The sequence below is a fragment of the Colossoma macropomum genome, unplaced genomic scaffold (genome assembly GCF_904425465.1).
Source record: "Colossoma macropomum unplaced genomic scaffold, Colossoma_macropomum, whole genome shotgun sequence".
In the NCBI taxonomy this organism is placed as follows: domain Eukaryota; kingdom Metazoa; phylum Chordata; class Actinopteri; order Characiformes; family Serrasalmidae; genus Colossoma; species Colossoma macropomum.
The window spans coordinates 30,168,920-30,182,534 of NW_023494785.1; the positions used below are offsets into that span (position 1 = coordinate 30,168,920).

The 13,615-nt window shown below is 38.7% G+C and overlaps 1 protein-coding gene across 1 annotated transcript in view; it reads left to right on the forward strand.

Moving 5' to 3' along the window:
• The window catches only part of tsnare1 (T-SNARE Domain Containing 1), a 197,753-nt gene that overhangs the window by 140,356 nt on the left and 43,782 nt on the right, over positions 1–13,615 (forward strand). The window contains exon 10 of the mRNA XM_036590208.1: positions 8,808–8,890. Coding sequence (XP_036446101.1) covers positions 8,808–8,890 — 83 coding nt within the window. The remainder of the gene's footprint in view (positions 1–8,807; positions 8,891–13,615) is intronic.

Here is a 13,615-nt window from a genome sequence, read left to right on the forward strand (position 1 = left end):
GTTTAGGAGTAGATGTAGGATTAGTGTTGAAATTAGGGTTAGGTTTAGGAGCAGATGTAGGATTAGTGTTGAAATTAGGGTTAGGGTTAGGTTTTGGGTTAGATTTAATAGAATCTTTTATATTCAACTTCAAATTTAGTTGCATGTAACAGATATTTAATTTAATGTTACTTAAAGACAGACTGAGCATCTACAAAGCATTTATAATGGACCATCACAACAAGGTTTCATCGATATATTTCTCGAAAAAAGGAAAAATCGTGCTTTACAGCTGTTTTGACTGTAAACTAGATCGATGAAGAGTGGTCTCTTGCTTTTGCACAGTAATATATATCATAGGAAAAGACAAAGAAAGACCTGTTTTGGGGATTGAGGCTGGAGTTTGGCTTGTCTATTGGATAAAAATCTTAAATTGGCCGGTTAATTATCTTTGGACTCGTTCCAGTACAGAAGCACTAATTCAGGCAGATAGCTTATGAAAAACTGGCCTGTTGTTTAGCTTATAGAAATACTCTAGCATTTTTCAGCTTAATCACCATCTGCTATATCTGTAGCATAGCATCACAGACAATCAATCATTTCGACCTGTTTACCTGTTTTAATAAAATACTGAGAAAAGTACTCAGAACCTGTTGCTCGTTGGCTTCTATCATCAGTGTATTTTGAGTTAACAAGCTTTCTGTCTATTTCTAAGTACAGGGACATTATTGTGTCTGGTAACTGACTGTATACTATTGATATGTTAGAGATGAGGCTGCAAAATGCTGAAGTACCTTTTACTGCTTTGTTGTCATTAGCCTATAGCAAAACCCACTGAAACAAGTACCAGAATGCTATTTGAATGTTGAGACCTGCTTATAAGAAGATTAACACTGAATTTGCTTTAAAGCACCTGGATGTTGGTTTACTAACTTCTTAAGCAGCAGTGAGCGGAGTCACGAGAGAGGGAGAAGAACCTGAGAACTTTTATTCACACTTAAGTATTGAGTTCACTGTCCTTTAGGGTGGGTGGCAACCATGTCAGGTGTCCTTCAAGTACGAGTATGTAAATTGATCTGTGGCGTCGGTACCTGTACAGGGCATGTGTATTAACAGCAGAATTTGAATAATGGCTGTGTGGACGGTGGGATGTGTACAGGATTGGGTGTAGAGGTAATGAGAAACACATCCAGGAAGTTTGGATTAGTGCTTCTAACAGGCTGATGGAGTGGTGGGCCATAACGAAGCCTGAGCATCTGCTTTGTGACGCACGTTATAAAAGCACAGGTCATGCTGTGATGCTCTTGATGCTCTCATATGCATGAGGGAATCAGAAAATGATATGCAAAGCAGGATTTGTAATGTGATGTAAAATGTGACAGGCCATTTGAAGCTTGGGCCAGTAGTTTGAGATCGCTGTTTTAGAGGTCTTAAACACTTTATCAATGTTGTATACAAATCTGTTTTGGGGAATTTTCTAAAATGGGTTCACCTCACGCCACTCTGAATGACTTTGTTTACATCTTCACTGTTCAGTTATACAGACATTTTGAAAGATCTTCTCTTTAATACATAAAGACACTGTTGTATGTGTGTTTCAGGGATTTTATTACGGTTTGAATTTGATGAAACGTCATTCCTATGTTATTTTGGAGCATTTTTATTGGTCCTTCGTTTTACTTAGTAATTTAATTCACTATAATTAGTAAATGGAGAACATTCTGGCGTTTTTGGTGTTTGTAGTGGGTTAACGTTTGTAATAACGCTGGCCTTCATGTGGCAGGCTGGGGTTCAGTTCCTCCCCCCAGGCAGGTACGCCACATCCACCAATAAGGTGCTTTGTGCAGGACTCCTAATGCTATATTACCATTCTATGGTTGTAATTAACAGTATTACATTTTTAAGATTAGTCCAAGTCTCTCTGGATAAGAGCGTCTGCCAAATGCATAAATACAAATGTAGTTTTGAGTCTGTGTTTTATTGTTTTGGCCAGGGCTTTAACTTCACGCGCTCTTTGCTGTTCCGGTCCACCTGAAAGGCCAATCAGCTACATGCACTGTGCATATTAAATGACTAAAGAGGTGATCCAGTTCTGCAGCAAGGAATACTGCGTTGAGTTTCATACTAATTAGGTGTTTGTTTTATGGCTTAGCTTGGCTGTTTCCTAATTGGTTAATTATTTGATTATTTCTGCCCTATTTTTTTGAGCCATTTGCTGTGTTTGTGTGTGTGCGTGCGTGTTTGTGTGTGTTTGAGAGAGCGAGAGAGAGCAGTTGAGGAGTCTTCAGATAAGAGCTCGTCAAGTCTGTTCATTTAGAGTCATTAAGAATTTGTTCCTGTAATTCCTTAATGAATTGAGGATGCAGAGCCTAGTGGAAATTAAAAAGCATCAGTCATTTCATTGTGTTTTCATAGCCTTCTTTTGTGGATGTTTTGCCAGTTGATAAGTTTATTTTGTTTGCAGCCAGCCTCCACATATAAAAGGCTCAAATAAACAGGGCAGGGAGGGCCAGGTGAGAGCCGGTGTTAGCGTGTCATCACGTCACTGAACTGCACACCTCCCATCGTTTTAAGATGCTAAGCATCCAGCACCACAGCGAACGCAAAGATTACGTCGTCTTAGCACGTAGCCGGCTACGCCATGTGAGTAATTCACATAGTTAAGCATACCAACGTGACCCACTCAGAAATGTTTGCTGCGATTTGCTGCGTCATGATAGTGTGATAAATTCTGCTTAATGCTGTGCTCACAGTGGCATTAGTCACGGTCCTCTGTGGCTACAAGGTTCGTTTCACTTTCTTTCATATGGTATTCCCATTTCATAGTTCAACCTAATGACCCATAGCACTCAGGCTAACAATAGTGAGATGTCACCTCCCCTGCAGGGTCTTCATATCACACTTGTGGCGATTCATCAAACCCACACCTCTTTTCCTTTTTCGCGCTTATTGAAATATTGATTGATTAAGTGACAGCACAATGTGTCATCTTCCCTCTGTGTTTCTTAGAGCACCATTCGTCATTCTTGCTAGCTTTTTACTGCTATGGTAATTGGTCATGGATGATAGATCAGTAATCTAAAAGGGGACAGGAGGAAGTAGTTAAACTGAGAGGGTCATTCTGGTCAACTGATGCACACACACATATGCATTTTTGACAAAATGTCGAGTCTCGACTCATCCTTGCTGATAACAGACTAGGCTTTTCCTGAATGCTCCTTTTTTACCCAAGCATGATTGCATCACCTTTTTAAGATATTTTGAACCAACTTTTTTTGTAAGTGGGTTTGTGTAGCGCTGTCAGACCTCCTGTCTTCAAAATAGTAATTTTACAGGAGAAAGACAACAAAAAACATTCTTTCATGGAATGTAAATCAATGTAACACTATTTTTTGAAGTCATTTTGGACAGTTTGTATTGGTCCATTCATCATGGTAATGACACCACTTACCATATAGGTGCGCTTTGTAGTTCTATAATTACAGACTGTAGTCCATCTGTTTCCCTGCATACTTTGTTACCCCTTTTACCCTGTTCTTTCATGGTCAGGACCCCCATAGGACCACCACAGAGCAGGTATTATTTGGGTGGTGGATCATTCTTAGCACTGTAGTGACACTGATGTGGTGATGGTATGTTAGTGCGTGTTGCGCTGGTGTCAGTGGATCAGAGATAGAAGTAGTGCTTGAGACAAATCACTGAGTCTGTCATATCAGCACACGGTGTGCGAGCAGATGGGCTTCAACCTACACAGCTATTAATGGTGTGAAGGATCAGACTAGCTAAATCTGTTAATGGCATTAGCGCATTGTTAACATGTCAACTTTGAACTTTGACATCTCTAAAAACGTGACTCATATATGTTGATATTAGCTTGCATTAAAAGTGAAGAATGTTTATATATATATATATATATATATATATATATATATATATATATAAATACTGAAGATGCTGTGATATATATATATATGTATCACAGCATCTTCAGTATTGACATCAGTATTGAGCCCCTCACTGTATTGTTTCTGTGTAGTTGGTAAAATTGATTGGGTTGATTGATTACATATTTACTTCATTTAGTGTTACTTTATCAGTATACCTTTAATCCACATATATGAATCTCTTTTGTTTTGTCATCCTTCATTTTCGCACTTTTAAGCATATCCAACATGCCGCCATGCCCTCTTTACAGTTTTGTGCCGTTCTTCTCAAGGCATTTAAAATTTAATGATTTTTGAAAAAGTGCTGTTGGTGTGTTGGTGCTTTCGTTGGAGATTTACAAATATGTTTTCAGAAATCCAAATATATGCAGACAGTGCCTCACTAACCAGTGAGTAAAGAAATGTTTCTGCCCTTTCAGTTTAAAAAATGTACCTTGTGTAAAAAGCACTTCCCAGAGTCAGGACTGTTTTTGTCCTGTTTTTTCTGGTTTCCCTACAAAAGCAAGAAAATGCACCTCACAACACCAAACTGTCACAAAAGCCCTGCTGGCTCCCTCTGGTTATTCAGGTTGTCTGCTTTCCAAACTTTTCTTCATCTGTGTTTTTGTGACTGCTCTTTGGTGTGACTCACTGTGTCCTGCTGTCCAAGCACCTCCATCAGGTGAAAAATGCATGACCTTAGTGACAAAGAAGGGAAAGAAAGGGAAGAGAAGAGCAGCAGTAAAGCCAGTGGTTAGGGGAGAAAAATGTCATCATGGCCGGAAGAAGATAGACGCATTGTTAAGCCCCAGTTCATGCTTTAAAAAAAACAAGTTGTTTTTTTTTAATACATTTGACTGATTCTTAATGTTTCTCAGGCTCTTTGACTCCTAGGCTTCCTCCAATCTCGCCGCCTCTCTGCCTGGCATAGCAGCAGCAGAGACCACCACTAAATCACATCAGAGGAAGATAAACAAAACCTCATTAGTTCTAGCAGCTAGGCGGAGGTGAAGTCTACAGCGTTTGCCGCTGCCGAGCCTGCCCTGCTTTAACCCTGCTGTAACTCACTCACTTCTGCTTTAGTTGTGCCCTCATGTGTGCTGAACCACACATTTGTTTTTAATTGAGAAGGGAATTGAGTTTGCATTTGAATCAATGTTCTCACTTGGTAGAATAAGTACATGTGCATTGGCACAAGACAACTCATTTGGATTATTCAAAGCTAATAATTGCTTGGCTTTCCCCTGAATTAAGAAAGCAAGAGCATAACCTAGTCTTAGTGCATTTCGAGTCACATAGCAGCAAGTACACTGTATTTCCAAGACAGAAAAATCTTATTTTTTATTCTTTTTTCAGTGACTTCAGGTGGTGGTTGTCTTGGTGATATACCATTTAAATGGCATCATCAGATTATACACTCACCGAGCACTTTATTAGGAGCCCTATGCTTATATTAGGTAGGGCCTCCCTTTACTCCCAAAACAGCCTCAGTTCTTCATGGCATGGATTCCTGAAGATATTGGAAACATTCCTTTGAGATTCTGGACATTTTAGGTGCACTTTCATGCTGCGAAGCTGCTGTTCTGAAGTGTTCTGTTGAATTCAGATTGAATGCTGGCAACTATGAAAGCCACTATGAACTTGTTTGATGACTTTTGCTTTGTGGAATGGTGTGTTATCATGCTGGAAGTCATTAGCAGATGGATCAGTTGTCATGGTCATGAAGGGATGCACATGGTCAGCAACAACAGGATCCACTGAGGTCACATTGTTGAAGCTTCTTTTGTTTGGCATCATTCCTGTAATTCCATGACAGGATGCTAATGGGTTTGCGCTTGGAGAAAGAGTTCATGCAATAATATTTGATGCAAGCATGTCTAGAACAGCATGACAGAGCTTGAACATAAGAACTTAGAGTTTGTTCTGATTGGTCCTGTCACTGAGGGAAGAGTTTATCGTGAATAACTAGGTCTATAATCGTGTGTAAGTTTGTTCAGATGTCCTTTTGTTGATTTTGTAAGTGAAAATAGGTACATATCCTCTTCATAGAACAAATGCCTGCATATTTTAATCCACAATTACAGTATACACCGATCAGGCATAACATTATGACCACCTCCTTGTTTCTATGCTCACTGTCAATTTTATCAACTCCACTTACTGTATAGGTGCACTTTGTAGTTCTACAACTACAAACTGTAGTCCATCTGTTCCTCTGCATACTTTGTTAGCCCCCTTTTACCCTGTTCTTCAGTGGTCAGGACCCCCATCCACTCACTGTCCACTCTATTAGACACTCCTACCTTGTCAGTCCACCTCGTAGATGTAAAGTCAGAGACGATAGCTCATCTGCTGCTGCACAGTTTGTGTTGGTCATCCTCTAGTCCTTCATCAGTGGTCACAGGACGCTGCCCACAGGACGCTGTTGGCTGGATATTTTTGGTTGGTGGACGATTCTCAGTCCAACAGCAACACTGAGGTGTTTAAACACTCCAGCAGCACTGCTGTGTCTGATCCACTCGTACCAGCACAACACACACTAACACACCACCACCACGTCAGTGTTACTGCAGTGCTGAGAATGATCCACCACCCAAAGAGTACCTGCTCTGTGAGGGTCCATGGGGGTCCTGACCACTGAAGAACAGGGTAAAAGGGGGCTAACAAAGTATACAGAGAAACAGATGGACTACAGTCTGTAATTGTAGAACTACAAAGTGCACCTATATAGTAAGCAGAGCTGATAAAATGAACAATGAGCGTAGAAACAAGGAGGTGGTCATAATGTTATGCCTGATCGGTGTATTTGCTGAATTTAACATAAATAACATAAAATATTATAGACTCCAGTATAAATAATTCAGCAAATAAATCAAAATTGTGCACTAAAAGTTGCAGAAAAATGCTATATTTAAGTGTGTTCTCTGTAGAGGATGTGTACTTATTTCTCCTCAGAAAATCAACAGAATATGCCTTTTGACCAGGGGTGTCTACAGCTTTGGATAAGACTGTATATACACACCTTTGTGGTAAAATGTATCAGCATGTGGAACATGGAGTTTTTCTATGTGCTAATATGTTTCCTATAACTGCATAAAAGAGGCACAAGGCTGTGTTTTGTGGTTAGATGCACTGTGATAGTTGAAATGAGCGTGAGCAAGCACAGAGTGGAATTCAGATTGCTAAAGGTTTAATATTGATAGATTTATTCAGACAAGCAATTAAACACAACTGAAGTGTGAAGCATATTCCTGTTCATGTGTTTACTTCTTTTGTTGTGACACAAACACAATAAAAATCTACAAATTCTCAGCTTTGTTAGATTGCGTCATTTACATATCTAATAAATGCAGTATCACACTGAGACGTCACATTGTTAACAGAGAAGAGTGGAACAAACAGCAGAAATAGAAAATCCCCAGTGACATATTTTAGTCACAACTGCAGCAACACTGATGCACTAATAACGAACTAAAGGTTTGAGGCAATGGCAGAGAGCAGCGGTTGCTAAGCGGTGATTGGAGGACTGGGAAAAGTAGGCGGAGCTGCTGCGGAGTTTGTGATGTTAAAAAATTCAGCTTAATAAATATTCTTTCCTTATTTGAATGAGTAGGTCTGTGGTCAGTCTAGGTAGGAACCGGCTACTCGTGGCTATGCCTCTGCTTTACAGGAGAAGACGAAAACATTCAATAACGTTTAATTTAAGTTATTGTAAAGAGATTTTACTCCAAGTAATTTTGGAGCTTTTCTGTTGGTCCATCATGAAATATTTACTCGATGTTAAGGGCAGTGCCCTGTGATGAACTGGCAGCCTGTCCAGGGTGTTTCCTGCCTTTCTGCCCGCACTGGGATAGACTCCAGCTCCTCCTGCGACCCAGGAGGATAAGCAGCTTATAGAGTGAGTGAGTGAGTAAGTGGGTGTTAAGGGCAGCTACTGTGTTCAAATGAAATTTAGAGGAAAAGTTGCATTTTTATTGTTTTTTTTTGTTTTTTGTTTTTTTTGCAAGGCAGCTATGATATGTTTGTGTTTGTTACAAGCTTTAAATGTACGTGTTGAAGCTGAGTTACAGCACTGCTTATCCGAGTTGCACGTCCGGGATGTCATATGGCCGCACCATAGAACAAGAAATAATAGCAATTTTAAGGTTTTAAGCTGATTTTTGAGTTTCTGTTTGCACACACTTCTTTGCATACAATATCCCTAAAGTTCTCAGCATAGCCTGGCTAGACAGGTTAGCAGCTGACTTAGCCTATAGTTATAGTTCATGCTATTTGAGTATGATATTGCAGAATGCAGTACATGGATCAGTGAAAACTTAAATCAAGATTTTTTGATCAAGCCACATACTTTCATGTGATTTGTTGGCTGTTAATGCTGACTTCAACAAGTAAAAACATCTAAAAATATGTTCTTATAATATTCTTACAAGTGGATATATTGACTAGATTTAAGATGATTTTATTTGCAGTGTATGTAGTGTGATAGCCTTCTCTAGGAAAGGAAAGTTATGTGGTATGTGATTAAGGGCTCTGAAGCTTGACCTTTGTGAACTGTTGTAGTTCAGTTTCAATGTGAGGTGCTACTGTATGATGCTGTCTGCTCTCTCGCTGCTGTAACTACACTTTCTTGGTTTTCTGAGAGAGAGAACACGAGTGTGTGCAAGGCAGGTGAAGAAGACACAAGATTTACCAGAGATGCACTATTATAATGTGAGTGTGGCTCAAGTCTCTGGAGAGCCTGATGGCTGTGACATGTTCGGCATATCAAACATCCTGAAAGGACAAACTGAGCGGAATAAGACAGATACATTTTTGAAACTGACACTGTCATTGTATATGCTAGGGTCTTCAGGAAAAGCCAGTGTTGAGGGTAATACTCATAATGTGGGTTTCTTCTCTCTTTAGACAGCATTGAGGACTACATTCAGACCACCAGCTCACATGTGGAGTCTGCTAACCAGGAGCTCGCAAAGGCCAGTCATTATCAGGTAAGTGAATCAGATATCTATTATGTGCTTACAAAGAGGCAGCAGAACCTGCTCAGCATTAATCTGTTCATTATTGTTAAGTTATATAAAAAAAAAAAACATTATAAATGTATTTTTAATAAAAAGTAAGGGACTGAAAGCTTAATCAGATTTGCCAACATGCCCCATTATATACGATGAGAACCTTGAGAGCTGCAAGGCTAAAGTTTTTAGTGAAAAAGTTTCTAAACATTTTTTACAGGGGAGATACTTAAATATGACATTTATCTGCAAATTGGACTGCACAATTTCTATGTGTTTATGTTTAAATATTGAAAGAAAACGTAAAATATAAAATATTACATAATTCATGCACAAATCACATTTTATGTTTTAGTTTTTCAAATATGTTAAATAAACAGTAATTAGGCGTTAAAATGCACAGAAGTGTGTTCATTTACTTTCATTTAGAAGGTCAAGAAAACATTCATTGCACCAGTAGCACCCAGACTTTTGCATACACCTTTATTAGCAGTGTTGTCTTAAAAAAGGCTTGTTAAATGATCATGTGTGAAAATGCCTGGCAGACCTCCACATTGACTTTTGAATGTCTTTGAATAAAACTAGTAGATTACAGACACTTAGACAATATCAGTTAATAGTAAAAGCCTTTTGCCTGCCAGATGAGGAAGAGGTTTAGGCTGTGCTCATTGTAAAACTACTGTGCGAACTACTGGTCTACATGAACAGTCAATATAAAGTTTAAGAATTGCAGTACTTTGATTTCTGCTTGGACCATTAATGTTCATTTGATGAATGATCTCGATGTCTGATACAACATAGTTAGAATAACATGCAGTATTACAAAATCACATTAGAGTAATTTCTGACATTCTCCATGAAAGTTACCAAAACATGATTTTTCTGATGAAGATCTTACTCGGCATAATCAGCAACAAAAAGTGCGTCATTTTATAGGAATATAATATATAGTCATTTATATAGGAAAAGCCCCCCAGTAAGCCCAAGTACACTTTTAAAGTGAAGTATATTTTAAAAAATAGAGTAAAAAATAAGCTCCAGTACTGGGCATCTTGTAACCAAGCATCCTCTTTGTTTCTTACTGTGAATTTTGAGCCAATAGATATATTGCTGCTGTCGGAACAAAACCTCGTATCTCCATTTTTGCCGTTTTTCAGGGTTTGCCGTAATTTGAAATTTCCTGTTGTCCTTTACATTGTGTGTAAATTTCATGATGATTGGATTGAACCAAAATAAATGTCCCAAAATGACATGGAAAAAAGTCTGGTTCCATTGACTTACATTAAAAGTGAAGTATAGTTTTTCCTTCTCCTGTAAAGTTGCTGTTCATACACACACACACACACACACACACACACACACATATATATATATATATATGTATATATATATATATATATATATATATATATATATGATGGTGTTGCTGTAGATTCTAGATTGAGATGGCTTCTGCGGTGAGAGCTAAACCAGAAGTCACATGACCAACAGCAGTCTGGACAGTTTGGACTTACTTATTTACTTACTTATTTATTTAGCAGTTATTTAGTGTTTGAAAGGTACACTGTTGTAGCAAAACTTTATAGATATACTGAAACACTAATTCTGGTTTAGGGAGAAAATGTTTATTATTGTTTTTTATTATTATTAGTAGTAGTATTAGTATCAATGTAAATCTGCATTATTTTCTTTCTCTAAAAAGTAATCAATAAGATATTTGTTTTTTTATTGATTTCATTATGTGTGTGTAATCATTCACGTGTGGCAGATCAGGCCCCAGTGAGCCAACTGACCCATTTCTTTGGCATGTCAGTACATTTTACATGAAAGCCAGAAAAACATCCATATGAAAAATATGTATATTTAGATTGAAGAAGTGGGCTTTTTACGGGCTTCTTCCACTATGTGTGGGTTTTTTTTCTTTTTTTTTTTTGGTTTGTTTTCATATGAAAGAGAAAGGAAAATGAGCATTTGTGTGTTTCTCGATTGACCCCTTCACCTGCCTGCTATCCACATCAGCGGTTTGAATCAAATGCCTATATCCCTGTGGCTGTCTTTAATAAAATATTGACGAAGATGTCATCGGGATGATGAGAGGCCCCTCTCGCTGAGGTTGATTGTTTCAAATGAGCCTCGTACTGAGTTTATGGTGACCCCTAACAATGTTTTGCCTTTCATCCAAATAAACAAAGCCACACAAGGTGCACAAAGCATGCATAAGCGAAGTACACAGTCATATGTACACAGATAAGAGTGGAGATTAGATGACTTCAGCTGCACTGAAAACACTAAAGATCTCAGACTACACTGTTCACACTACAGTAACAACATTATGTTCTGTGTGTATGTTTGTCTGTGTGTGTGTGTGTGTGTGTGTGTGTGTGTGTGTGTGTGTGTATGGTGTGATGTATACTACTGCAGGGCTGTCCAGTCTTATCTGCAAAGGGCCGGAGTGGCTGCAGGTTTTCACTCCAACAAAGCAGGAGGTCACCTGATGAAACATTCGAAGACTAAGACCAACTGGTTAAACAAGAGGAGTCAGGTGTGCTCCAGCTTGTCTGGAGTGAAAACCTGCAGCCACACCAGCCCTTTGCGGGTAAGACTGGACAGCCCTGCACTACTGTATTGTGCAGAAGTCAGAGACCACCCATCATTTATTTAATTTCCAGTCAAAAAAGCCATTACTTTATTTTTCAGGAGATATTGCTGAGGAGAAAATATATAAAATAGTCCACGTACATAAATAAGGGGACAGTTAAAGGAAAATAAGTGAAAAAACAGAAGTTTCCAAAACTGGAGTTTAAAAAAAGATTAAAAGAAAATGGGACCCCTAACAACCACGCAAGACCTTGAAGACTCCCAAAACTGTCCCCATCAGATAAACAGCACTTAAAAAGCTTTCATCTTTGAGAGAGAGGAGAAAATCAAGCTCCACTCTTGATTCAGATCTGAAAAATCCACAGGTGTTTGTGTCCATCCTTCCACTGTGAGGAGACAACTCAACACTATGAGTCTGAAAGGATGTGTAGCTGTCAAGAAGTGTTACTGAGAAAAGACAAATAAACGAACATTTGCAACTGAAACAAAGAAGCTGCTGATTTTTTTACAATTGTGAGAAGCAGAAAATGCAACCAACTTCAAGACTGAACTTTGGAGAAAATATCCCTTCAGACTTATTTGAAAAACAGAAAGCAAGTCTCCTGATAAAAATGAAAGCTGTAATAAAGATAAAGAGTGTACACAATAAATACAAAAAAAAAAAATTCTAATAATTTTAATTATTCTGAGGCTTCTGTATCATGTAAAGGTTTTCTGTTTTTTATGCTAAAAAATGAATAACTTGTGCTTAATGACAATTTGACTGGGCTTTATATAATTGAGGGGTGTTCTCTTACTTTTGCACGGTGCTGTACATTGCAAACAATAATAGTATATCTTAGCTGAGAGCTAATTTCCTTTGACTTTCTGTTGTCCATTAATCAATCATTTTTAAGTGAGAACATTCCAGCCATTACTGCAATCAATAACCTTAATATTTTGCCGCATTATTTGAACATAAGCTGTACTTTGGATATGAGCCACTGATTTTCCAACTGTGAATCATTCTGTATTATGAGCTGTTTAAACATAAACATGCCATCAACTCCAGTATTTAACTTGAAAGCAAATGAAAACAAAAAGGAAAGCTGACTGAATTCATCGTCACTGTAGTGCACAGGCTTGGTTGGCTTTTTGTTTACTTGTTTCTGAAGTTCCTTTAGCTCTTTGAATTCTTTTCATGTCTTTTCTTTTAACAATTGGCGTGTGTTATTTTTGCAGCCCTGCCTTTCAGTCAGCCTTTTTTTTTTGTTTTTTATCTGTTCAACTGTACCTGCTTCCCCCCGCCTTTGTTTTCAAATCCGAGTAGCCGGCAACAGCAGATTAGTTGACTGTGATGTTACTGCTCTATCTCTCAATCCCCTCTGCATAATGCGTTTTAGTTTTATCTGGGCATAAACTCTCCCTCTCTGTCTCTCTTTCACACCTTGGTCGTCTTGTGTCCTCTGTCCTGTTGAGGCTACTCAGAGCGACTGTTGCTTTCTACGCTCCACGCTGACAGTAACAGGCAACCACAAGTCCTTCTCTGAATTGAAGAAATGCTTTGTTGAAAAATGACAATGTGCGTAAATGCTGTGCATGATGTTCCATGCATGTTTTAGCCATACACACGTTTCATGTCAGTGCAGTTATTTATCCTGCAAAGTACAAGATCTCACTAAAGAGCAAGCCAACAATGCTATTGGCTTAGTTGCCTGTTTTGGCCAAAAATTCAGCCACGATTGGTGTGCTGCTAGCTCGAGCTCAGCCCTGCGGAGTGGCTGTGTATGCATTCTAATTGCAGTTCTGTTTTTGTTTACACAGTTGTCATCCGTCTCTGTGTATCGATTAAGTCCCTAAGACCAATCAAATTAAGTGCATTGGAACCCTAAAACTTTAATACCATAAATGCTGAAAAATATATCATCTCGGTACGTCTGCTGGAAAGGTTCCCTTTTAGGAAATCCACAGCTTCTCCAAGAAGCAGTCAATCAAAATATACAAATCATTCGTCAGAGCCAGCGCCTGTTCAGCTGGAAGAAGAAGCCGTTCCTTGGGCTGAACCCAATAAGTCTGCTTTTGCCCACCTCGCTCAGCTCTGTTTTCCCCCCTTCTCTTCCTTCCCTC